Raw genomic sequence first — 27,702 nt, 5'->3', positions numbered from 1 at the left:
TCACTGAATGGACCCGTAACATCTGAAGTAATTTACTTAACTGCTGTAATTATTAACTGTGACCTTAAGGATTGAGACAGTCCTTACTTGAAACACTGAGTGCTGCTTTTTTACACCTTCTCTGAAGCAACATATACTAAGAGCTCCTTTATGCGGGAAAGGAGGACAGTAGACTCTTCTAGTTCAGCTGCAGATCCGAGTGAAGGGATGGGGACTTTAAGGCTGAAGCGAGAGATTGGACTGATTAGCGCTGTGTCGTTAATTGCAGGCACCATGATCGGGTCTGGGATCTTTATGTCTCCAGAATGGGTGCTGTACCATATGGGTAGCCCTGCAGGAAGTCTCATCATCTGGGCTGCTTGTGGTCTGCTGGTCATGTTTGGAGCCCTGTCTTATGCTGAACTTGGGACCATAATTAAAGAGTCAGGGGGGGACTATATTTATATCTTAAGGAATTTTGGCTCTCTTCCTGCTTTTCTTTTTGCATACACTTCCATCATCGTGGTAAGGCCTGCCAGTGTGGCAGGTGTCTCTTTAAGCTTTGCCGAATATGCTGTTGCTCCATTTTACCAAGGATGCTCAACCCCTCAGGTAGTGATCAAGTGTACGGCCGCTAGCTGTATCCTGTTTTTAACCATCGTTAATTGTCTCAATGTGAGGCTGGCCACAGCCATTATGAACATATTTACAGCAGCCAAACTGTTAGTTTTGCTGGTCATTGTAATAGGCGGTGTGGTGTTGCTCATCAATGGACACACGCAAAGTTTCCAGGACACCTTTCAAAACACAACTGCAAGGACTGGGCCAATCGGAGTGGCATTTTATCAGGGACTGTGGTCCTATGATGGATGGAACAACCTGAATTTTGTGACCGAGGAACTTAGGAAGCCTGAAGTGAGTGAATTATACGGATTTTACTTATTTGTTTAATTTTGCTAATAGCACCTTTGATTGTTTTAAGATAATGAGAGGGGCAGTACTGTCTAGTGGTTAAAGCATGGAGCCACACAAACTGGGCTCTGTCCCTGACCTGTGTGTGATTTTGAGCAAACCATTTAACTTCTCTGTGCCTTATTTTCTCTCTCCATAAATTGGGGATTAAAATAGTGACCAATCCTTGGTTGAATGGAGCCATGTGAGTGCAGAAGTATACAGAGCATATTTCATACCAGTGCAGCAGCAATCAAGTTTACAGATCTAATAGAAGGAGCACAATTCAACATTAATCTAAATTACAATTAATATCTTACATTACACAGCACTTCTTCCCAAAGAATTTTAAACACTGAAAGGCAGATGCCTTTAGGGTGAAGGGAGACAATCTACGGAAGTACAGCACACTGTTCCACAGCACAGGTAGCTGAGGTAGGAACAGGAAGAATTTTGGTCAGGTACTCACCACTTGTAATATCTTCAGTAAAAGCCCCTGTGTTTATTATTTGATAGTTCACAGATGTTAGGGCCAGTAGGAACCATTGCAATCATCTAATCTGATTTGCTGCACAACACAGGCCAAAAATCCTCACCATGGTCTCAGTCCAGTTCCCAATGGACAAGTATTCACATCGCAAAAATCCATAGGACAGTTAGGGCTAATTGTCACCTCTGAACTGTGATCTAAATGTGATCTAACTGTTGGACATGTTGAATGTTCAGCAATAGACACTGATATTTCATCAATTTCAGTGAAATGTTCATGGAATGATGCAACAAAACAGGTGATCTTCAGGTCTGGCAGCAAGTAAGCTATCGTTACAATGATCAAGAGTCACGCAACAGATTAAAGTACAATACATCTTTGTAAATGCATGGTTTAATCATTCACTTGACAACATAATTATAATTTTTTTCTCTGTTAGGAAAGGAGTGCTTTCTGGTGGGAAATGATAGCTTATAATCTTAAAGAGTTGTGGTTAAACAGATGGCACCCTTGAAAACTCATTATTCAGTCATAATTGGACCCTCAGATACTAACCAATAAATAAATAAGAGACATTTTATGAGAGCATGTTGGGAGGTAGTATGTCTGTTGGGTAGGGCATTGGCCATGGGGTTCAAGAGACCTGGATTCTATTCCTGGCTCTGCTACCAACTCACTGCATAACCGTGGGCAAGTAATTTCACCTCCCTGTGCCCCTGTTTCCCTGCCCACCCTTTGTTGGTCTTGTCTATTTAGATTGTAAATCAATCAGGGCAGGAGCTAGCTATGTGTTTGTATGATGTCTAGCCCAAGGGGACCCTGATCTCAGCTGGGGTGTCTATGCACTATTGCCATACAAGTAATAATTATAAGTGTAACTGACCCCCATCTTGTCTCAGATAGGCCTGTGCAGTGGAACATGGACATTTGGTGGTGTTGGCACATACAAACATTACACCACAAACTTTGGAGCAAGTGTTGTCTGCACAGCTATAAGAGCCATGTGGGCATTTAACAGGCTCCTTCCAAGAATGACAGTCCCTCTGAAAACAAAAGAGTTCTTTATTCCCAGGGCAGGGATAGAATGAAAGTCATAAGTTAGTGAGAATGTTACACTAAACAGCAAATGTCATTAGGGTGTAACACAGTTAGCAAATCCTGCACTAGCTACTGGTCACACTAACTCTTTGGTTCAGATCAGTACAAACTGGCATGTGTCTGTGTGATCCTTTTGGAGGAATCACAGAGGTATTTCCAAAATTGGGCCTATCGGTGGTGCAGATGTGTCTCCTCTTTATTCCTCAGCATACAGTCTCTCTAGCAGGAGTCTCCCCGTGATATAGCCCCCCTCCTGGAGACTTCAATTCTGTACCAGCACCTGCTGCACCCCCGGTCTCTCTCGCTCTCTCTCTCGCTCACACACACAAAATAAAACAATTCTAAACAAATTAAGCTAATTCTCCTACAGGATGGGAAGGAAGGATGAGATTGATATTGTTATTCATATTTTAAACACTTAATGGTGCCAGATACTCTGATTGTAGATCTATCTAAATACCTAGATAGATAATGAGTGGGTGTGAGGGCGCTGATGGTACACGCATGGCTGCTCCTGACCCTGGCCTTCCTCTGTTCCCCTCACTTCTACTCCTGATCCCTTCCTCTCCACCCCCTGGCAGTCACAGTTGTAAAGAGAGTTTGCAAGCACATGGTTGGGGAAACAAACAATAATACATGAATGTCCCAGTGGAGGACCTTGGTTATGGACAGTTATAGTGAACGTCTGCATTCAAGGCCTGGTCTTTCAATCCTTATTCAGGCAAAAGGCACTCAAGTCAATAGAATTGTTGCCTGAGTGAGGACCTCAAGACTGAGTCCATTGTGAAAGTATTGTGTGAAAAACATGATTTCACTTTGGCTACATCTACACTTAAGAGTGTACGGGGCTACATGTGCTTATACCGTATATCCTGTACCCATGATGAGTGTCCCCATATGCCATGGTGGGCACTGGTATATGCTGTGAATGGGCATATATCCACACTGCTCCTTTTTGGCATGTGACATTAGTGCTATCCTGGAGTCCTGTGCATCGCACACTCTAGGAGCCACCTTGCTGCGTTTTGCTGGTACTGTACCCCGCCTTCACACACTTGACAAAGGCAGCTCCCACTCTTCTCTCCCTTCTGCCAAACTGTGTTGGAGGCATGGAACAGGTCCAGGAAGATGTGGTTCTGCTTCTGTTACTGCTTGCAGGACAAATGTTCATGTGGTGCAGTACCGGACAGTGGATGGAATCAGTCCAGAGAGCTGTCAGGTGGCGAAGATGGCTGGCCCAGAGCAGGAATGAAAATCCACTCAGGTCCCATGGAATGGATGGTTTGAATGCTGGGATCATGATGGTATGCCATGAGTAGACCACCACTTCTGGTCCCAGAGAAGTGGCACAGTGTGGTGGGATGACATCATGTTGGAATCCTGGGATGATGACCAGTGCCTCAGAATTTCAGAATAAGGAAGCAGACCTTCATTCAGTTGTGCCAGGAGCTTGGACCAAGCCCCCAGCGCTAGACCATTCGATTTCAGAATCCCATACCAGTGCAGAAACAGATGGCTATTTTCCTGAAAGGGAAATCAGGCAACAACTGGACAGCTATTGGTCAGTTGCCAACCAGTTCAGGGTTGAGAAGTCGACTGTTGGGATGGTGGTTGTACAGATATGCCAGGCTGTCAATGCTGTAATCTACCGATGTGTGGTTGGCATAATGCAAGTCTCTGAAATTATAGCAGGATTTCAGAGGATGATTTTTCCTAATTGTGTGGGGCCATGAACAGAACATGCAGCCTTTCACTTTTCCCACTAAAAGGGGCCAGTGAGTATGTGAACTGCAAAGGTTACTATTCACTGGTTCTCCAAGGCTTGGTGGACCTCAGGGGTCAGTTCATGAATTTAAACACTGGACACACAGGGAAGGTCCATGATGCCAGGGTGCTCAGGAGATTGGGGTTGTACTGCAAGGGAAAGATGCACATTTATTCTTCCAAAACAATGTGACTATGTATGGTGCTTCTGTGCTGACATTTATTCTGGGGACTCTGCAGACCCACTCCTACCGTGGCTCACCCCGACATCTCTGACCCAAGAAAAAGAATTAAACTACAGATCAAGTAGCTACAGAATGGTAGTAAAGTGCACTTTTGGGCAATGCCTCTGGACTCATCTGGATGCCAATGTGGCCAACAGGGTTTGGATTATCGTGGTGAACTGTGTTTTGTTTAAAGTATGTGGGGCTCAGTGGGAATACTTCCACAGCCAGCGGGCACAGGACAGAACTGCTTTCTGAAGCCTGTACAGGCAACCCCACCCATGTGCGCACTGCTCCTCGTTCCTGGAGGGCCAGCAAAATTCATGATGCTGTGAGCTCACAAATAATGTCATAACGAGGAGCCAGACAGTGAATTGGGACTGTGTCGTGGTACACTGTTATGACAATGTTGTACTGCTTGACAAGCACAATAGAGCATTGCCACATACTTCTGTGGCAGGATACCTTGATTTTCATAGATTCATAGATATTTAGGTCAGAAGGGACCATTATGATCATCTAGTCTGACCTCCTGCACAATGCAGGCCACAGAATTTCACCCACCACTCCTAAAAAAGACCTCACACCTATATCTGTGCTATTGAAGTCCTCAAATTGTAGTTTGAAGACCTCAAGGAGCAGAGAATCCTCCAGCAAGTGACCCGTGCCCCATGCTACAGAGGAAGGCGAAAAACCTCCAGGGCCTTCCAATCTGCCCTGGAGGAAAATTCCTTCCCGACCCCAAATATGGCGATCAGCTAAACCCTGAGCATATGGGCAAGATTCATCAGCCAGATACTACAGAAAATTCTTTCCCGGGTAACTTGGATCTTACCCCATCTAAAAACCCATCACAGGCCATTGGGCCTATTTACCATGAATATTTAATTACCAAAACCATGTTATCCCATCATACCATCTCCTCCATAAACTTATCGAGTTTAATCTTAAAGCAAGATAGATCTTTTGCCCCCACTACTTCCCTCGGAAGGCTATTCCAAAACTTCACTCCTCTGATGGTTAGAAACCTTCGTCTAATTTCTAATCTAAATTTCCTAGTGGCCAGTTTATATCCATTTGTTCTTGTGTCCACATTGGTATTGAGTTTAAATAATTCCTCTCCCTCTCTGGTATTTATCCCTCTGATATATTTATAGAGAGCAATCATATCTCCCCTCAACCTTCTTTTAGTTAGGCTAAACAAGCCAAGCTCCCTGAGTCTCCTTTCATAAGACAAGTTTTCCATTCCTCGGATCATCCTAGTAGCCCTTCTCTGTACCTGTTCCAGTTTGAATTCATCCTTCTTAAACATGGGAGACCAGAACTGCACACAGGTTTCCAGGTGAGGTCTCACCAGTGCCTTATATAACGGTACTAAAACCTCCTTATCCCTACTGGAAATACCTCTCCTGATGCATCCCAAGACGACATTAGCTTTTTTCACAGCCATATCACATTGGCAGCTCATAGTCAACCTATGATCAACCAATACTCCAAGGTCCTTTTCCTCCTCCGTTACTTCTAGTTGATGCGTCCCTAGCTTATAACTAAAATTCTTGTTATTAATCCCTAAATGCATGACCTTACACTTCTCACTATTAAATTTCATCCTATTCCTATTACTCCAGTTTACAAGGTCATCCAGATCCTCCTGTAGGGTATCCCTGTCCTTCTCTAAATTAGCAATACCTCCCAGCTTTGTATCATCTGCAAACTTTATTAGCACACTCCCACTTTTTGTGCCCAGGTCAGTAATAAAAAGATTAAATAAGATTGGTCCCAAAACTGATCCTTGAGGAACTCCACTGGTAACCTCCCTCCAACTTGACAGTTCACCTTTCAGTAGGACCCGTTGTAGTCTCCCCTTTAACCAATTCCCTATCCACCTTTCAATTTTCCTATTGATGCCCATCTTATCCAATTTAACTAATAATTCCCCATGTGGCACAGTATCAAACGCCTTACTAAAATCTAAATAAATTAGATCCACTGCGTTTCCTTTATCTAAAAAATCTGTTACTCTCTCAAAGAAGGAAATCAGGTTGGTTTGGCACGATCTACCTTTTGTAAAACCATGTTGTATTTTGTCCCATTTACCATTGACTTCAATGTCCTTAACTACCTTCTCCTTCAAAATTTTTTCCAAGGCCTTGCATACTACAGATGTCAAACTAACAGGCCTATAATTACTTGGATCACTTTTTTTCCCTTTCTTAAAAATAGGAACTATGTTAGCAATTCTCCAATCATATGGTACAACCCCTGAATTTACAGATTCATTAAAAATTCTTGCTAATGGGCTTGCAATTTCTTGTGCCAATTCTTTTAATATTCTTGGATGAAGATTATCTGGGCCCCCCGATTTAGCCCCATTAAGCTGTTTGAGTTTCGCTTCTACCTCAGATATGGTGATGTCTACCTCCATATCCTCATTCCCATTTATCATGCTACCATTATCCCTAAGATCCTCTTTAGTCTTATTAAAGACTGAGGCAAAGTATTTGTTTAGATATTGGGCCATGCCTAGATTATCCTTGACCTCCACTCCATCCTCAGTTTTTAGCGGTCCCACTTCTTCTTTCTTTGTTTTCTTCCTATTTATATGACTATAGAACCTTTTACTATTGGTTTTAATTCCCTTTGCAAGGTCCAACTCTACTTGACTTTTAGCCTGTCTCACTTTATCCCTACATATTCTGACCTCAATAAGGTAGCTTTCCTTACTGATCCCTCCCTTCTTCCACTCCCTATATGCTTTCTGCTTTTTCTTAATTACCTCTCTAAGATGCTTGCTCATCCAGCTTGGTCTACAACTCCTGCCTATGAATTTTTTCCCCTTTCTTGGGATGCAGGCTTCCGATAGCTTCTGCAGCTTTAATTTAAAATAATCCCAGACCTCCTCTACCTTTAAACCCATAAATTCTTCAGTCCAATCCACTTCCCTAACTAATTTCCTTAATTTTTGAAAGTCAGCCCTTTTGAAATCAAAAACCCTAGTTGCAGATTTATTTTTGTTAATCCTTCCATTCAGTTTGAACTGAATTAGCTCATGATCACTTGAGCCAAGATTATCCCCTACAACCATTTCCTCTATGAGATCCTCATTACTCGCCAAGACCAAATCTAAAATGGCATCCCCTCTAGTCGGTTCAGCAACTACTTGTTGAAGGAATCCATCAGCTATCGCATCTAGGAAAATCTGAGCCCTATTATTATTACTAGCACTCATCCTCCAGTCTATATCTGGGAAGTTAAAGTCTCCCATGATCACACAGTTTCCATTAGTATTTACTTTATTAAAAACATTAAAAAGGGCTCTATCCATATCCAAATTAGATCCCGGCGGTCTATAGCACACCCCAAGCACTATCCCAGGGGAGGCTCTAATAGTTTTCTTCCCCAATTTAATTATTGCCCAGACAGACTCAGTCATATCCATTTCATCGCTTCTTATTTCTTTACATTCTATCTCATCATTGATATACAGTGCTACTCCACCACCTTTACCTTTATTTCGGTCTTTCCTAAACAGCACATACCCTTCAATACCTGTAGCCCAGTCATGACTACTATTCCACCAGGTCTCTGTTATACCTATAATATCTGGTTTCACTTCCTGCACCAGTAACTCTAGTTCCTCCATTTTGTTACCTAGGCTCCTTGCATTAGTGTACAAACATCTTAAGTTTTGCTGTTTGGCCTCACTCACATTCTGTACCCTATTAGGCACGGTTATTTTACTACCAGTATAACCTATTAGACTTGTATCTACACTGCCCTTCCTCCTACCTACAGCTGTATCCACTCTTACTTCATTTTCTTTCCACTCTATGCTAAATTCTGGCGTGGAGATTACCTGGACATCTCCCAACCATCTCCCCCAAATTCCTAGTTTAAAGCTCTCTTAATCAGTTGTGCCAGCCTCCATCCTAGAAGTCTATTTCCTTCCCTACTCAGATGAAGTCCATCCCGAGAGAACTGTCCTCTATCCATGAATGCCTCCCAATGGCCATACATCCCAAAGCCCTCCTTATAGCACCACTGCCTAAGCCATCTATTGATAGTCATAATCTTGTCACACCTTTGTTGCCCTTCTCTAGGAACAGGCAGAATCCCACTAAAGATCACCTGAGCCTCAATTTCCTTAAGCGTCCTCCCCAGCCTAACATAGTCTCCCTTAATACTTTCCAGTGAGAATCTAGCCGTATCATTTGTTCCCACATGAAGGATAATTAGGGGATTCTTTCCCGCTCCCTTTAGAATCCTTTTTAACCTCAGGTCTACATCCCGTACCTTAGCACCTGGAAGACAGCACACCCTCCTATTTTCTGGATCAGCTCTGGTTACAGGCCTATCTATTCTTCTCAATAAAGAGTCCCCAATCACATAGACCTGCCTTTTCCTAGTGACGGTGCTATTCTCCAGTCTATCCCCTGTTCCCTCTGGCTGCAAGTTTTTTCCATTCCCATTCTCCCTTGTAATCCTTTTTAACCCATCCTGTATCCTCCTGGGGCTCATATTTGGTGTAATCTCCATTAACTCTTCCCCTTTTCCTATAGGACTAACCGCTCTTCTCTTCTTCCTTGCCCTGTCACCTTCAGTGACTACCTGCTGAGCCCCTTCTTCATTTTCCAACTCTGCAAACCTATTCTGAAGCTCTATTTCTCCTTCACTAGCCCGTCTTTTCCTCTGCCTAGTTCTTTTAGTCACATGCTTCCACTGACCACTTTCCTCACCCAGTCTCCCCTCAGAATTCCCTAGTCCTGCTTCCATCTGCAAGTCTGAGCTTTTCCCTTCAGATACCTCATGTCTTTGCTCCATAATCTGCTCAAACCCCTTCCTAAACTCTACCAGACTTTCCACCTGCATCTCCAAACCTCTGATCTTTTCCTCCATCAGCTCTATCAGACGGCATTTCATGCAGACAAAACTCTTACCAGGTGCCCCCTCCAGGATCATGTACATACCACAGCTTCCACATCCAGTCATCTTCATTGTGTCATCTGCTACATGGGTCACTCCCACTGCCACCTCTGAATCTGTCATAGCCTTCCCACCTAAATCCTGTTAATCTGGGAAACACAAACCACACGAAAACACCACCACCCACAGCAAAACCAAACCCCACACAAGCACCACAAGACAAACTCCGCTTTCAAACTCCCCTGTTTACAGCTCTGTTTGCTAGCTCCTGTGCTGCTGCAGCTGTCTGTGCTGCTGCCTGACTGGCTGCTACCTTTATAGGACCCCTAGTCAGTGAAGCCCCGCCCCCTAATCAGGGCTCAGCTTCTCTCCCAGCACAAAGCCCCTACAAGCCTCTACACATACAAATACTACCAATACAAAGCCAAACAAACACAAATACCTTCTCCTCCAACAGAACTCCCACTCAAACTCCCCTGTTTACAGCTCTGTTTGCTAGCTCCTGTGCTGCTGCAGCTGTCTGTGTTGATTTGTGTTGATCCCCTTCAGTAAGTGTTCTAACTGAAAGCAAGACAATTGGGAGAGGACACTCAGGGTTAAGAGCTGTGGTCATGGTTTTGTACTATGGAGACTTTTAATACACTTCAGTACCATCACTGAGCAATGTTTTTGTTTCATGTTAACTGCTCTGTTTGGGGTCGGTTTATGGGGAGTGTGATGGGGTATTCACTCCACACGAGCCTGGAAAGGATTAATGTGGCCCAAGAGGGCTTAAGTAACCTTGTAGGCCACACCTGAGGGAGAGTTAGGCTTGATGAGCAAGCACTGATTGAGGATGAAGCCCAGTTGGGCAGGAGCAGGCAGGCTGGTATAAGGTCAGGAAGAGAGGGCAGAAGGAGGCAGTGCTGTGGAAGTCTGTGGTTACTCTGGGCTTAGAGAGGGAAAGAAGGAGACTCAGGAGAAGAGTAGAAGCCCTGGGATCCTGGCCCTGAAAGAAGGGTTTAACCAGAAGGGTGGTAGAACAGAAGCCTGATAGGGGTGGAGTAGGGAAAGGTTTAGGAAAATGACAGCAAGGTTTAGGACAATGCAGACCTTGGCTGCTGATTTGAGGGTGCCTGGACGGGTCCCAGATCCCCTACCAGTCACTGGGGAAGTGGCACAGTCTAGGCAGTGAATTAGAAGACTGCCTGAGACAGCTGGTATGGAGAGACTTTAACACTCCAGAAGGGGAAAACAATAGTGACTTGGCCAGTGGGCCAAGCCATGAAGAGGTAGCACTCCAATCCCTGAAGCATGAGAAGGGCTGTATTGTGAATGAGAAATAGGAAAGGGCATCAGACTGGGCAGGGCTATTCCCCAGATGCAGCCACAAGGAGGCGCCCCAGCAATGAATAGAAAATCTGTTACAGGGAGCACTTAAATATTGATACAATAATTAAAAAAAAAAACCCACCCCAGTCCCATAAGGTTTTGGGAAGGACTTAATATGTTCTTCCTTACAATTCTGCCACAGTATCTCCAAGCTGTCATCAGGAGCTATGCATGCTCCCATGCTATGACTGCTCTCATGGTTGCCAGTGATAACTGAGGGTGGGGGAGTCGTTAAAGTGCTTGGCATCAGGCATCTTCATTGTTAGTTAACGTTTGTTTCCTTTTTCTGTATTCTCACTTAGTTAACAAAAACAAAGACTTTTCCATAAAATTCATGTTGTCTGTTGTGGTACTTTGGACAGCAACGGTTATTTCACTTCATACTTCACTGCTATGAACTCTTTAAAAAACTAGGTAATTCATGGCTGGGGTGAGGTGAGGGAAAAGGCGGTAGGGTCGGGATGGAATTATTCACATTTCCATGGCACTGGTCTCTTACAGAAATCACTCAGTCATGAATCCACTACCTCACCCCAAACCTCCAGGAAGTATCCCAGTGACCATACTTAAGAAGGTACTCATGCAAATGACATGACCAGTAACTTCCATTAACACAGGAGTCTCAAACTCAGTTTACCTTAGGGCCACTGCCAGTCCTCAAATCCTCCCAGCGGGCCAGTAATGTCACTGAAGATGGTGTTCAGAAAAGAAAACATTTATATTGTATTTTTTATTTCAAATTTCTTAGAAATAATAAAACTGTCATACAACTTTATACAATTCTTCGCCTGCCAGAGAGTTTTTAGTGTTTGCCGGACACCTGGCAATGCTTCAGTTCTGTCAGTTTGTTGATGTTTGGCCAAAGTGACTGAGCAGTTGAAACCTTCAGGATTGCAGCAAGGTGGGCATCAGACAGTTGTGTTCAGTATATTCATTGTGGAAAAAAGTCTCTCACAAATGTTAAGTACCGCCAAACAAGGACATGATTTTTCTGAAGGTTTTGCAAGATTTGGGAAAGATGGTGGTAGCTGTCTGAAGAACTGTGACATCTTCGGTTTCTCTGAATTTAGTCTTTAAAGATGTGTTGCACTGCATATCAACGAGTTCCATTTGTAAATCACATGGTAGTGTTTCCTCATCAACAGAAAATGGATTAGCAAACATATCGAAGCTTTCTTTGTGCTTTCTGAAATCTGCAAGCCGGTGATCAAATTCTTGCAAAAGCAGGTCAAGCTTAGTAATGTATTCAGAACCACTGAATTGTATTTCAGAGCTGAGCTCTTCCACAAGTGACTTGCATGCTGGGAAATGAGTGAGAGTCCCCTGAGAAATCTGATTTTTCCACAATTTTTGTTTAGTTGTGAATGCTCTTACATTATCATACACTGCTGTCACCAGCTGGCCTGGACCTTGCAGCTTCAGGTGTAGGATATTCAGCTCTTGTGTAATGTCAACAAGGAAAGCAAGATCTGTCATCCATTTGTGATCTTCAAATTGTGGTACAGACAATTTAATTTCTTCCATGAATCTTTTCACCTCTGTTTTCAATTAAAAGAATCTCTTAAAAGTAGAACCCTTGCTTAGTCAGCACACCTCAATGAAGTAGAGCAAGTCACCTTATTTAGATTCAGTTTCCTCCAAGAAAGCACAAAACTGTCTGTGCTGCAAGCCCCTTGAGCAAATGTAATTCACACATTTCACAACAATTGACATGACATTTGTCAGATTTCAAAGATTTACTGCACAGTGCTTGTTGGTGAATGATGCAGTGTAACGCTATTGGTTGCTCAGCATTTTGCTCGGCCATCTTTTTTTGTACTAGTGCTACCAATCTGTTTTTTTGACCAATCATTGCTGGAACCCCATCAGTGATTAAGGTGGCTAACAAGTGCCATGGCAGACGGTGTTGTTCCAGTGCTTCTGTGAGGCAGTGAAAAATTTCACTGGCCATTGTCCTACCGTGCATTGTTGACAAGCTGAGCAGTTCTTCAGTTACTGCAAAGTTTTCATCAGCCCCTCTCACAAATATGTCAAGTTGCATACTGTCAACCAAATTGGTACTCTCATCAATTGCGATTGAATAATATGTTCTGCTACTGTATTTGGAGATAGGCTGATATTGCTGAAAACATCTCTCCTGTTGGGACATACGATCTCACTGACTTTAATAAAGCATTGTTTAATAAATTCACCATCCGTAAATGGCTTCCCACACTTAGCAGTCATTTCACTTATGACATAACTTGCCAAAACTGCTGACTCTGATTCTTTTCTCACTTTCTGAAAAAGCTGCTGCTGCTTTGCGAAGTCTTTTTTCAATTGTAAGACCATCTTCGCTCTCTCTCTCTTCTCCCTGATACTTATCATATTGCTGTGCATGTTTCGTTGTGTCATGTTGTTCGATAGTGTCGTCTTTTAAAACAGCAACCTTGTCTTTGCAGATCAGGCATGAGGCAGTCTGTTTGTACTCAATGACAAAATAATCAACAGTCCACTTGTCTTGGAATTGGGGGTGTTCGTCGTCAATTTTCCTTTTTTTTTTTAGGTTGAGACATCTCTCTGTAAGGCTGTTTACAAGCAACCCGTGTGTGTGTGTGAGAGAGAGAGAAAGGTGGGTTATTATTATCCCTGTGTGACAGCTAGGGAACTGAGGCCTTGCCCAAGGTCACACAGGACATCACTGGCAGAGGCAGTGCCAGGAATAGAAACCTGGTCTTTCAGGGGCCACCAAACACCTTCACCAACACCATCCTACCACGAGGCAGTTCCTGCTCCAGTTTCCCACACTCGATGCTCTATTGACAGCAGGACCTTGTGGGGCTGGGCCGCCTTGGGCACAAAAGCGGCTGAGGAGGAGGCACAGTCATGGCCTGCCCACTGGTCAGGTGCAGGGGGTGAGGCGCATGGCTATTACCCTAAAGAGATGGGGCAGTGGGGGGTCTAACCCTCCCCTGTGTCTCTGGGATTATGCTCCCATCAGGGTCAGTGCCTCCTGGTGCTCCTGCTGAGATTGCCTCTCCTACACAACCTACCAACATTACGTGGGACAGTGGGTTAAAAAGTAAATAAAGGGCCTCATTTTATTACACAGACCAGCAGCGGCAACAGCTGGGAAGAGTCTCTTTCCTTTCTTCTTATCTTATCTGCAGGCACCAGGCACATTGCCTCCATGAAGGCGCCGCTCCTGGAGCTCCCCTTGGCCACGGAGTCAGCACTTCAGGAAGGGAGACAGAAGCAGCATGCCCCCTCATGCTGTCATTGGCGCCTCATGAGTCACACCACCTCCCAGCCCGTTTCCCACCCTTTTCCCTCGCTCCCTTGGCCCCATGCCACCCCAGCTGACTCTGTCCGGCGACTAGTGAGGCTGCCTCCATGGCTGACTCTGCCTGGCGACTAGTGATGATCTCTCTATCCCTTTCCCCCAGCCAATGGGAGCTGCGGGGGGCGGCGCCTGCAGCAGACAGAGCCGGCAGCGTGGCTGCTTGGGTCTCTCTTCCGCAGCTCCACCGGCAACCGCAGGGGTAGGGAACCCCTTGCAGGGAGCCGAGCTGCCGAAGTGAATGTCCCCCAGGCCACAGAGATCAAAAGTTTTATGAATGACACGTTGCCAAGTGCAACCCCTGGGAGGGTTCCAGGAGCAGCAGGATGGAGCAAGTGAATCTCTCCAGCCCACTCCCCTCCTACCTCCGGGCGGCAGCCACGAGGGCCAGATGAAAGAAAATTTTTAAAAAGTTTCCAGGGGCCGCAGTGAGGAGGGTCTCGGGCCACAGATAGCCCGTGGGCCGGGACTTTGAGACTTCTGCATAAACATATATACATGGAACAAGAACGGTTTGTAACAGGAACAAATGACCACCTCCCTCCCCACCCCAAAAAAAGCCAAATTCCCTTACAAGTAGGCAAAAATTACTTTAAGCAAAGACATCTCCACAACCTTTTCCTCTCCTTGGGAAGAGGGGGAATGCCCACAGAATATTGTGTGGTGTGACAAATAGGGACATCTCCTGTATGGCGTTTAGGGGCCAAACACAGGCTGTGCTAGGACCGGACCGGGGTCCTTCAAGAGGAGTTTTTGGTGACTGAGGAGGACATGGTGCTGGGCATCCAGCATGCCCCTCCCCAGCAGGGAGGGAGTTGGGATTCACTGTCACAGCAGCAGCCTGGGCTGCTGCTGGAGGAGGCAGAGGTAATGTTGCCTGTTCCCATAAAGGAGGAGTGGCCCGAGCAGGGGGCAGGCCCTGAAAGCCTTCCGCTACCAGTTGGACTAGGGGCTGCATGAGTGCATGATCCTATTCCCTCTGTGCATGCTCCCATTGCCCATGCTGTCTCTCCATTTACAGGAATGCCTCATCCTGCCTAACAGCCTTATCCTCTCTTGCCCTAGGAAAGTCCAACTGCCCCTGACTCCTATCTACACCAACAGGCAGGTCCTCCAGAGTCCTTGACATCTCCCTTTGTTATGTCTGTGGTGCCCCTCTGCCCTACCACCAGAATGGGTTCCCTCTCAGCAGCAGAACATCTTGCCATGTCAAAGACCCGGGTAGCATTATATTTCATTTTTTCCTTGGACAGGACTTAAATCCCCCCACATAACGCAACTGTACTGCTGAAGGCCACAATATTGATACTTTTTAGAATCCAGGCAATGCAGCTGTTACAGCCCCCTTCTTTCATACTACTTTGGCAGCCCACAGGGAAGCAGCTGAGGTTAAAAATGCTAAGATACCTGTCTTACTTTTATCAAAATGCAATGTTTACAGTGTGTGGGGTGGATTCGGTTCTTTCAGGGGTCATGGTACAAGTCACCTTTCTGTTCTTTAAAGGCTGCCCATCACTTGGAGAACATAGCAGTCCTGAATATACCAGAATGAAAAAGACCGTTCTTTCCAGTACTGTGGAGGGCACCCGCCACCTATGCTAAGGTGTTTATTAGATGTTTCTAATAAGGGTGATCCCTCTATTGCTGAGTGGAAGAATTTGGCGAGCTACAGAGCTGGACCACACCCATTTGCCCTGCTGTTAAACCCAGGGAACCAGCTTGAATATTTGCTGAATTATGCCCTCAGGGTGGAAATTTGAGAGGAAATTGACTAGCTAGCAGACAGAGTTTCCTTCCCATGGTAAAGGAACAAAGAACAACAGAGAATATCCACTCACCCCATAACTCATCCCACCCACCGCATCACCAGAAAGTCCAACCCCTGTGTTCAATGAGCAGCACTGAAAGGGACAGGGAAACTACAAGAAGTGCCTTTTCTTCACTGCACCTTTGGAATAACACCTCTCCACTACTAAGGGACATGGGATGTGTCAGAACTGCCAGAGGACACCTCACTCACCTCCACTTTTCCCTGCTTCTGCAGAGTGACTCAGTGTAGAGAGAGGCCACATGCCAAGGACTGGGAATGGTAATAAACATTTGCAATGGTCATAGGGAGACTAGATTGCTCTGACTTTCCTTGGACCAAGAAATGGTTCCCTTTCCCTTCTTGGATCCATACCCAAGCCACCACCTCTCCTCCCCCTCCATGCAACTCCCATTTGCAAAGGGGAGGAAGTAGAAGAGAAGGAAATGGGGCGGGTTTCAGTCTTTGAGCAACCGTAACCGTAAGTGTCATAAAATTGTTCTTTTCCCATCCCATCCCTTTCCCTTCGGTCAGCTTGGTCCAGTCTCTATCTCTGTTCAGCGTGCTGGCCAAAAAATGCTCAGACACACAGGGACACAGGAACTCTGTTATAGCCGCTGCTAAATGTTTTACAGTGGTTCGTGGAAATTCAGTAAAATAGGTTATGGCACAAGAATGTACATGTGACCATGTCCACTCTCACCCTGTCAAATGTTTTGCTGTGTGTCAATTGTCAATGAAGATTTCAATTCCAGCGTGAGCTGGCCATCTGCAAGAGGCAGCTGTAAATATCCATTGCTGTGTTGGAGCCCTTAGCTCATCCTTCTTTATCTCTTCCCTAGGTGAACCTTCCAAGAGCAGTGATGATTGCCATTCCTTTGGTGACATGCCTATATTTGCTGGTAAACGTGAGCTACTTTGCAGCCCTGACTCCAGCTGAACTTCTGTCTTCAGGCGCTGTGGCCGTCAGCTGGGGGTGAGCTATGCGTGTACTAACGCTGTCACTGCTGCCTAGTGGCTAGGACACCCAACTGGCATTCAGGAGAACTTAGTGCTACTCCCAGCTCTGCCACTGGCCTGCTGAGTGACCTTGGGCAGGTCACTTCACCTGTTTCCCCACCTGTATGATACGGATGACACTAAGGGCATTCTTCCAGTTGGTCAGGATGACTGCCTCTGCTGGCCATAGCATTGCACAACTAGTTAAAGATGAATTAAGGGAGTGAGACTGATTGTCTTTCTCTGTCATGGTTAAAACCATTTGCTTTTGCATGATCTGTGGCCTTGCTGTTTTATTTCCCTGTCACTTAGGAATAAAGTCCTGGGCAACTGGGTCTGGGTGATCTCATTGTCAGTTGCGCTGTCTTCGTTTGGGTCAGCGAATGGAACGTTTTTCAGTGGAGGCCGTGTGTGCTATATTGCTTCAAGGGAAGGCCATATGGTAAGGGAGTAGAAACTGTCTATTTAGGTTCATGCTATTTCCCCCTTAATATGAAGCAAAAAGGGGGGAAAGCTTCTTGAAGCCATTTACTGATATATAAAGGCATCTCCATTGTTTGATTTTCCCCTCCAAAGTCTGTTTTGTTTTTTTAAAAACACATGTATTAGAAATATTAGCTCCTAACTCCCCTTTTCCTGCAGGATTTTAGAAAGCTCTGTGGATTGATTCTTCAGTTGCTGCTGGCTAGGCCACCACTGAAGTGGGAGGTGATGTGGAATCAGACATTGTTCATAAACTCTCCAACTTAGGGTTTACTGCAGGTGGAAAGGTGCAGCTCTGAGCACCAGCAACACAGCGTACAGACTAAGTGTGGGCTTCTTTTTACCCCCAGGTCATCTACCGTAGTGGAAATGCGTGCACATTGTCTACATTCGTGCTCACACCATTGCTGGAGCTGAAACTGCACATGTATTAGATCAGTGGTGGGGTGGGGGGAAATGATCAAAAACATTGAGTGTAGATATAGCCTCAAAGTCTTCACTCTTAAGGGTCTCTCTCAATGGTTAAAGTAAATTGAAACAGACTGGGGCAGAGGGGAGGTGAACTGTGAAGTACTGCTGATCCCTACGCCAAGGAGAAGAAGGGGAGCTCGTTCTCTGCACTTAGCCCTGGTCTACACTAGGACTTTAGGTCGAATTTAGCAGCGTTAAATCGATGTAAACCTGCACCCGTCCACACGATGAAGCCCTTTATTTCGACTTAAAGGGCTCTTAAAATCGATTTCCGTACTCCACCCCTGACAAGTGGATTAGCGCTTAAATCAGCCTTGCTGGGTCGAATTTGGGGTATTGTGGACACAATTCGACGGTATTGGCCTCCGGGAGCTATCCCAGAGTGCTCCATTCTGACCGCTCTGGACAGCACTCTCAACTCAGATGCACTGGCCAGGTAGACAGGAAAAGAACTGCAAACTTTTGAATCTCATTTCCTGTTTGGCCAGTGTGGCAAGCTGCAGGTGACCATGCAGAGCTCATCAGCAGAGGTGACCATGATGGAGTCCCAGAATTGCAAAAGAGCTCCAGCATGGACTGAACGGGAGGTATGGCATCTGATCGCTGTATGGGGAGAGGAATCCGTGCTATCAGAACTCTGTTCCAGTTTTCGAAATGCCAAAACCTTTGTCAAAATCTCCCAGGGCATGAAGGACAGAGGCCATAACAGGGATCCGAAGCAATGCCGCGTGAAACTTAAGGAGCTGAGGCAAGCCTACCAGAAAACCAGAGGGGCGAACGGCCGCTCTGGGTCAGAGCCCCAAACATGCCGCTTCTATGATGAGCTGCATGCCATTTTAGGGGGTTCAGCCACCACTACCCCAGCCGTGTTGTTTGACTCCTTCAATGGAGATGGAGGCAACATGGAAGCAGGTTTTGGGGACGAAGAAGATGATGATGATGATGAGGTTGTAGATAGCTCACAGCAAGCAAGCGGAGAAACCGCTTTTCCCGACAGCCAGGAACTGTTTCTCACCCTGGACCTGGAACCAGTACCCCCCGAACCCACCCAAGGCTGCCTCCTGGACCCGGCAGGCGGAGAAGGGACCTCTGGTGAGTGTACCTTTTAAAATACTATACATGGTTTAAAAGCAAGCATGTGAAAGGATTACTTTGCCCTGGCAGTCGCGGCTCTCCTGGATGTACTCCCAAAGCCTTTGCAAAAGGTTTCTGGGGAGGGCAGCCTTATTGCGTCCTTCATGGTAGGACACTTTACCACTCCAGGCCAGTAACATGTACTCGGGAATCATTGTACAACAAAGCATTGCAGTGTATGTTTGCTGGCGTTCAAACAACATCCGTTCTTTATCTCTCTGTGTTATCCTCAGGAGAGTGAGATAATCATTCATGGTCTCCTGGTTGAAATAGGGTGCTTTTCTTCAGGGGACATTCAGAGGAGCCCATTCCTGCTGAGTTGTTTGCCTGTGGCTGAACAGAAATGTTCCCCACTGTTAGCCACGGGGAGGGTTGAGGGGGTAGCCACGCGGTGGGGGGAGGCAAAATGCAACCTTGTAATGAAAGCACATGTGCTATGTATGTAATGTTAACAGCAAGGTTTACCCTGATAGAGTGTAGCCACTGTTTTATAAAATGTGTCTTTTTAAATACCACTGTCCCTTTTTTTTTTCCTCCACCAGCTGCATGTGTTTCAATGATCACAGGATCTTCTCCTTCCCAGAGTCTAGTGAAGATTAGAAAGAAAAAAAACGCACTCGTGATGAAATGTTCTCTGATCTCATGCAGTCCTCCCACACAGAGAGAGCACAGACGAATGTGCGGAAGCAAATAATATCAGAGTGCAGGAAAGCACAAAAGGACCGGGAGGAGAGGTGGCGGGCTGAAGAGAGTAAGTGGCGGGCTGAAGCTCAAATGTGGCGGCAGTGTGATGAGAGGAGGCAGGATTCAATGCTGAGGCTGCTGGAGGACCAAACCAGTATGCTCCAGTGTTTGGTTGAGCTGCAGCAAAGGCAGCTGGAGCACAGACTGCCACTACAGCCCCTGTGTAACCAACCGCCCTCCTCCCCGAGTTCCATAGCCTCCACACCCAGACGCCCAAGAACGCGGTGGGGGGGCCACCGGCCAACCAGCCACTCCGCCACAGAGGATTGCCCAAAGAAAGAAGGCTGGCATTCAATAAATTTTAAAGTTGTAAACTTTTAAAGTGCTGTGTGGCATTTTTCTTCACTCCTCCACCACCCCTCCTGGGTTACCTTGGTAGTCGTCCCCCTATTTGTGTGATGAATGAATAAAGAATGCATGAATGTGAAGCAACAATGACTTTATTGCCTCTGCAAGCAATGATTAAAGGGAGGAGGGGAGGGTGGTTAGCTTGCAGAGAAGTAGAGTGAACCAAGGGGCGGGGGGTTTCATCAAGGAGAAACAAACAGAACTTTCACACCGTAGCCTGGCCAGTCATGAAACTGGTTTTCAAAGCTTCTCTGATACGTACTCCGCCCTCCTGTGCTCTTCTAACCGCCCTGGTGTCCGGCTGCGCATAACCAGCAGCCAGGCGATTTGCCTCAACCTCCCACCCCGCCATAAACGTCTCCTCCTTACTCTCACAGATGTTGTGGAGCACACAGCAAGCAGTAATAACAGTGGGAATATTGGTTTCGCTGAAGTCTAAGCGAGTCAGTAAACTGCGCCAGCGCGCCTTTAAACATCCAAATGCGCATTCTACCACCATTCTGCACTTGCTCAGCCTGTAGTTGAACAGTTCCTGACTACTGTCCAGGCTGCCTGTGTACAGCTTCATGAGCCATGGCATTAAGGGGTAGGCTGGGTCCCCAAGGATACATATAGGCATTTCAACATCCCCAACAGTTATTTTCTGGTCTGAGAATAAAGTCCCTTCCTGCAGCTTTTGAAACAGACCAGAGTTCCTGAAGATGCGAGCGTCATGTACCTTTCCCGGCCATCCCACGTTGATGTTGGTGAAACGTCCCTTGTGATCCACCAGAGCTTGCAGCACTATTGAAAAGTACCCCTTGCGGTTTACGTACTCGCCGGCTTGGTGCTCCGGTGCCAAGATAGGGATATGGCCCCACCACAGTCAGGGAATCCCATTGCAGCAAAGCCATCCACTATAACCTGCACATTTCCCAGGGTCACTACCCTTGATATCAGCAGATCTTTGATTGCATGGGCTACTTGCATCACAGCAGGCCCAACAGTAGATTTGCCCACTCCAAATTGATTCCCAACTGACCGGTAGCTGTCTGGCGTTGCAAGCTTCCACAGGGCTATCGCCACTCGCTTCTCAACTGTGAGGGCTACTCTCATCTTGGTATTCATGCGCTTCAGGGCAGGGGAAAGCAAGTCACAAAGTTCCATGAAAGTGCCCTTAACGCATGCGAAAGTTTTGCAGCCACTGGGAATCGTCCCAGACCTGCAACACTATGCGGTCCCACCAGTCTGTGCTTGTTTCCTGAGCCCAGAATCGGCGTTCCACAGCATGAACCTGCCCCATTAGCACCATGATGCATGCATTGGCAGGGCCCATGCTTTCAGAGAAATCTGTGTCCATGTCCTGATCACTCACGTGACTGCGCTGACGTCGCCTCCTCGCCTGGTATCACTCTGCCAGCTTCTGGTGCTGCATATACTGCTGGATAATGCATGTGGTGTTTAATGTGCTCCTAATTGCCAAAGTGAGCTGAGCAGCCTCCATGCTTGCCTTGGTATGGTGTCCGCACAGAAAAAAGGCACGGAACGATTGTTTGCCATTGCCCTGACGGAGGGAGGGGTGACTGATGACACGGCTTACAGGGTTGGCTTCAGGGAGCTAAAATCAACAAAGGGGGTGGCTTTACATCAAGGAGTATTTCAGGCAGGACTTCACGGAGGGTTCCAATAAGAAATGGTGCACCTAAGTTATTGTTCTTATTGGAACAAGGAGGTTAGTCTGGCCTCTGATTGATGCATGGCTAGATTTACCTCGCTGCACCTTCTCTTTGAGTGACTGCAATGTGACCTAGAGGAATGAGTCCCCTAGACGGGTGAGGGGAGGAAGCAAATGAGTACAAAACAAATCTGGTCTATTTCTTGTTTTGATCCACTCCATCTATCTTTTACATCTTTGGCTGGCAGCAGACGGTGCAGAAGGACTGCCTGCCATCCACATCTCATGGCTGCTCGGCAGAAGATGGTGCAATACAACTGCTATCCATCCTCATCTCTTGCCTGCCGGCAGAAGATGGTACAGTACGACTGCTAGCAATTCCGTATCGTCTGCCTGCTCACCATAAGACGGTTCAATAGGACTGACTGCAGGACTGAAGAGAATGACCTGGTCAAGTCACTCCAAATTTAGTCCCTGCGCCCATGTCTGCCCAGGCACTCGTGGCCGACGTGGCCAGGAGCACCTCGGACATGATGATGACAGCTACCAGTCGTATTGCACCGTCTGCTGCCAGAAGGCAATGGGTTGCTGCTACTGTGTAGCAATGCAGTACCGCGTCTGCCAGCACCCAGGAGACATACAGTGACGGTTACCTGAGCGGGCTCCATGCTTGCTGTGGTATGGAGTCTGCACAGGTAACTCAGGAAAAAAGGCGCGAAACAATTGTCTGCCCTTGCTTTCACGGAGGGAGGGAGGGGACGGGGGCCTGACGATATGTACCCAGAACCACCCGCGACAATGTTTTAGCCCCATCAGGCATTGGGATCTCAACCCAGAATTCCAATGGGTAGCGGAGACTGCGGGAACTGTGGGATAGCTACCCACAGTGCAACACTCCGGAAGTCGACGCTTGCCTCGGTACTGTGGAAACACTCCGCCGAGTTAATGCACTTAATGCACTTAGAGCATTTTCTGTGGGAACACACACACTTGAATATATAAAACCGATTTCTAAAAAACCGACTTCTATACATTCGACCTAATTTCGTAGCGTGGACATACCCTTAGCATGGAGGCTATGTTCTTTCTAGCACCCCCTAATTACAGTTCTTGCTTTCCATCATTTTTCCTCCCGTATGCATAAGTGTAAGACTCCACTTCCCCTACACTCTCAGCTCAGGGACTCTTCAGTGTGTTTAAATGCCTGGGCCCATGCAAGCAACACAGGGAGTTATGTGTTGCATTGTCCCCTTTTTAGAAATGAAAGATGGTGTCATCCATACATGGAAAGTTCTGGAATGCATGTGATGCTCTGGGCAGTTTGGGATCTGAAAGCTCTGAGCATGTATGCTAACAGATAGTTCAGAATGTATGCAGTGACCCAGGTTTTCAGGCAGTAGGGTAGTATTATAACTGAGCACCTGATAGTCACGTCAGAAATGAGACAAAGTGCTCTCTTTAAACACTCCCAAGCAATGGAATCAAGCAATGGAACAGGCTAGCAAGTTATCCCACATTTTGTAACAAATCAGGGTTTGTTTGGGGGCTGGTTGCAGTAGTCTTTCATTTCTAGATGCTTAGTTCCACAAATGGTCCCGCTGATGTCAAGTCCCATTGGAAAGTAACTGAAAGTAGCAGAGCTGGAGAACAATGAGGCTGCCCAGATGTAACAAGGCAGAATTTGCTTTTAGAATCTTTCTTTCTGGATCATTAATCATCATTAATAATAATCTGACTTGGCTTTCAGGTACCAGCTAGAGGCTATAGACTAACAGAAAATCCCATCTTTTATTTGCAGCCTGAGCAAATCGGATATGAAATCACTGAGCTACGATTAAAGATAGCCTTGAGGCGTTCCATGTTTACACCCTTCAGAGTAGAACTGCTTTTTAATTACAGTGCTTAGCTGCTGGTTAAAGGCCCAATCCTGAACTCTTGCTTCAGGCAAAATTCCCAGTGCAGCCCATGGCAGCATGAGTATGCATTTCAGAATTGGGCCCTATGCAGATGTGATTGTCTGTCTGTCACCTTTTGCTTTGACTTTCAGCCAGATATTCTGTCCATGGCTCATGTGAGATGCCTCACGCCTTCCCCTGCTCTGATATTTACATCAGCCATGGCTTTAATAATGATAATACCAGGAAACTTCAGCAGCATAGTAAACTTCTTCAGGTATGGTTAATATTTCCATTGCCCCTCCCCCTCCCCGAATCTGTTTTTAACATTGTTAATACATTCTCTCTACCTGTGTGGAGGGAGGGATAGCTCAGTGGTTTGAGCTTTGGCCTGCTAAACCCAGGGTTGTGAGTTCAATCCTTGAGGGGGCCATTTAGGGATATGGGGCAAAAATTGGGGATTGGTCCTGCTTTGAGCAGGGGGTTGGACTAGATGACCTCCTGAGGTCCCTTCCAACCCTGATATTCTATGATACCTGCTGCCTTCATTAGCTCATGTTATCATTTTCTAGCTAACAACTGTCAGAGGGAAGAGAAAAGTGTGTGATTAGCAATTTTGTGACATGAATGCTGCTGTGATTCATAGTAATTTACAAATGGATCCATACCTGCTGTTTTCATAGATTATAAGAAGAAGCCACTGTGATCATCTCCTCTGATACTCCATATAATACAGGCATAGGATTTTTCAGAATTAATTCCTGTTTGAACTAGAGTATATATTGTAGAAAAGCATCTAATCTTTTATTTAAAAATTTCTAGTGATGGAGAATCCACCACAAACTTGGTAAATTGTTCTAATGGCTAATGATATTTACTCCATTTTAAAGTTTTGATCACTGTAGGTGAGAAAAATGGAGTGCATGTTGATAAGTGTTGGATTTAGGACAATTAAAAAGGGCTCTTTTGTACTAAAGTTAATGATTCCTCTCCTTTTTAAACAGTGCACTTTCTTAAAGGTACATACAGTTGATATCTGAAAAGCAGGGCTTTTATATTCAGCTGATCTAATTCCTGAACTCAATGGTTGTAACTTTTTTTTTGTACAGTTTTACAGCTTGGCTTTTCTATGGCACAACTATTGCTGGTCTCCTATACTTAAAGATTAAGAAACCGGAACTGCCAAGATCATATAAGGTAAAACTTAAAAACATTTATTTGTTGCCCATGGAAGTGAGAATGATGTTGCACCCTTGATAGACTTTACCAAATATTCTCTTTAATCCCATCTGGAAGGATTGAACATAAGGGCACTATGGAGACATATAGCTACCTGCCTGGCAACACGCTGCCCCTCCCACCAGTGAAGGTTTATCTTTAGTCCTGGATCTCAGACACTGCTTCTTCTTAAACCTGTGAGAAGAGGATCTAAGGAAAGGAGTGCTCTAAAAGGGTCTCCTGAGTCATTTTGCCATGGCTGGGGCACATGTTTGCTTCCTAGGGTACTGGTTCCCAAATACAGGTTAGCTCGTGGGATCCAAATGAAGTCCTGCTCTGGAGTCACCTGTACCCCTCTCCAGTGCCCCATCAGACTGCACAGCTCCAGAGAAGATGTGCTGCAGGGCTTCTCCTGTTAGACGGGGAACTCTTCGGAAAGGGGAGTTTCTAGGCTTAGAGGGGATCACTGAAGAAAAGTGAACCAGAGCAGGCTCCATTCACAGTCCATTGGCTTTTCTTTGGGATAGGGGCAATGCGTGGATCTTGGACCCCAGTGGGCATCTCCATGAGGTGTGGAGCAGGTTTAATATTTAAAGCTAGACTTGACAAAGCACTAGTGATGGAACAGTGAGCACGGCCCTGCCCGGGCAGGGAGCTGGAAAAGTCCCAATAAGGCACCTATCACCTGTGATTCTGTCCTGAAACTAGGACAGCAAACTCCATGTTGTTGGTTAAAGAAGAGTGAAACAGTGGAAGTGCAACCCCCTGTTCAGTGTGTTTTATGTGCCTGCCAGGTCTCCGTCCACAGAGGTAATGGGCCTGTTACAATTTTTAGATGGATAGTTTGGCTCTTTAGCTCAAACTGTAGCAACTCATGTCACTAACTCCTGAGGTTCCCTGGTCTTGGCTAACAGGGCAGTGGCTATAGAAGGATCTCTCCTTGTGACACACCATTGTCTGCAAGAGAAACATTTTCACACTCAAAGTAAAGCTAGAGTTTGTATTAGAATTTTGCCAGAAGGGTTGGGGCCCCGTTGGGAGCGAGCATGGGCTGAGGCAGGCAGAGCAGTGCTGCTGAGTGGTAAGGCTAGGGAGATCTGTGGAGGGTCCCCCATCCATGCTCTCCCTATTAAACAAGCACAATACCATTGACTTTGGCAGTTCGATTCCCTCCTGAAAGTAGGGTATCACAGAAGTTAGAGATGGAAAAGAACAACTGGGGCATCTAACCCATCTCCCTGTTGGTGCAGGATTATTCCCTCTTGTTTATTTACAGGTCTTTGGTGAAATTTTAAGTTAAATTTAAATTAAATTTAAACTTAAGTTTTAGATTGAATATTTTTAAGGCCAAACTTACAGAAATAGGCTACTTGGGCATCCACCCCTCGGTGCATGTGTAACCGCTGTCTGCTTGGTGTGGCACTCTTGTCTCCCTCTAGTGGCATCTAGACCATCTAGGGATGAATGAGTCTGCTACAGCCTTAGGCTGTATACCAAGCTTCAGCTGTCCCAGATTCTATCCTGCCTTTTGACGACCAGGTCTGTCGGCTTTACACATGCAGACCCTCCCATTTTCAAGTACAAGTGGTCAGTCAGACACTATTATAGGATTTGTGGTTCTGTGTTCATAATCCTCAGTGTACCTAGAACATGCACGCAGATTTAATGGCTGGCTGAAGAGTCTGTGCCCAAAGGCCTAGTTTTGGAAGGTGCTGAGTGCCTCCTGGAAAGTGCTATTCCAGTGTGGGTTGAGGGCATTCAGAACTTCACAGGGTCAGGCCTAGGATATATATTGTCCTTTACAGAGATGTTTTGTTTTCACAGGTTCCAATTATTATACCAATAATTGTGTTGATTGCATCTGTGTACCTGGTGCTGGCTCCAATCATCGACCAACCCCAGATCGAGTCCCTCTATGTCATCCTATTCATCCTCAGTGGTATCATTGTTTACTTCCCATTAGTTCATTACAAACGCCATCCCCAGTTCTTACAGAGAGTCACTTTGCATCTCCAGCTGCTCCTGGAAGTTGCCCCGACGGCTAAGAATACAAACTAATTTAACATTCACCGTACTACACTGTTGGCTGCTCCTACTTATTTATTCCAATACTGAAGACCATATTTGTTTGAGATATATGTGCAAAATAGCTTGTTCATAGGAGAAGCAGAATAACTACATTAAGTAGGTTGGAAGAAAATGGAACAAAAACATGTGGTAGATAGATATGGGCCAAAGGAAGAGTCCTTGTGTGTTTTCTGGGGATACCTTCTCCCTTTCACACACATATTCTGCACCCTTTACCATTCCTGAGACTCCACAGTGCATCATGTATATTTCTATCCTGACAAAGAGGGAGAGGAATTCTCATAAAGGATTCATACTTTTACTCAATCAAGGCAATAAGGTCTTATCACTGGTAACATACCATTATCCCTGTAGCAGGTTACAGCCATGAGCCAGCTTCTCCCAGCAGGCCCTTTAAATTACTTCCACCCAGCTCTGCCCAGATTGGCCCCACAGCCTTACAAATAAACAAACCATGGGGGCGGGGAGGAACCTTCCACAGCAAAACATCCTTTGCTCCCCAGCCATCTCTGCTGGACTGAGGTTTTCCCAATGCTCCTCCACAGTTCAGAGGGAGACCTGTTCAGTCTCCCTGATCTGAGAGAGATTCACCAGAAGGCAGTCCTCTGTGTGCCTCCTGTTAGGAGGAAGAGGCAGATTATATGCTTCCCTCTTTCCCTGAACTTGCCCTGATTGGCTGAGAGGGAAAGGAGGCCTGTCCTAGCCTACATGACAAGGCTCCTTGAAGTCCTAGGTCCTAAAG

At 45.9% G+C, this 27,702-nt stretch overlaps 1 protein-coding gene across 1 annotated transcript; it reads left to right on the top strand.

Moving 5' to 3' along the window:
* Window positions 1-150: 150 nt before the first annotated feature.
* On the top strand, window positions 151-26,930 carry LOC311518588 (b(0,+)-type amino acid transporter 1-like; the record flags this gene model as incomplete). Its single annotated transcript, XM_084624509.1, has 6 exons — window positions 151-894; window positions 16,769-16,902; window positions 17,238-17,367; window positions 23,807-23,931; window positions 24,764-24,851; window positions 26,697-26,930. The coding sequence occupies 6 exons, from the start codon at window positions 151-153 to the stop codon at window positions 26,928-26,930; spliced, it is 1,455 nt and encodes a 484-aa protein (XP_084480635.1).
* Window positions 26,931-27,702: the final 772 nt, after the last annotated feature.

Source organism: Lepidochelys olivacea (genome assembly GCF_965140295.1).
Source record: "Lepidochelys olivacea isolate rLepOli2 genome assembly, chromosome: 3".
NCBI lineage: Eukaryota > Metazoa > Chordata > Testudines > Cheloniidae > Lepidochelys > Lepidochelys olivacea.
The sequence above is the reverse complement of the archived record's forward strand: the minus strand, read 5'-3'. Positions and strand labels throughout refer to the sequence as shown.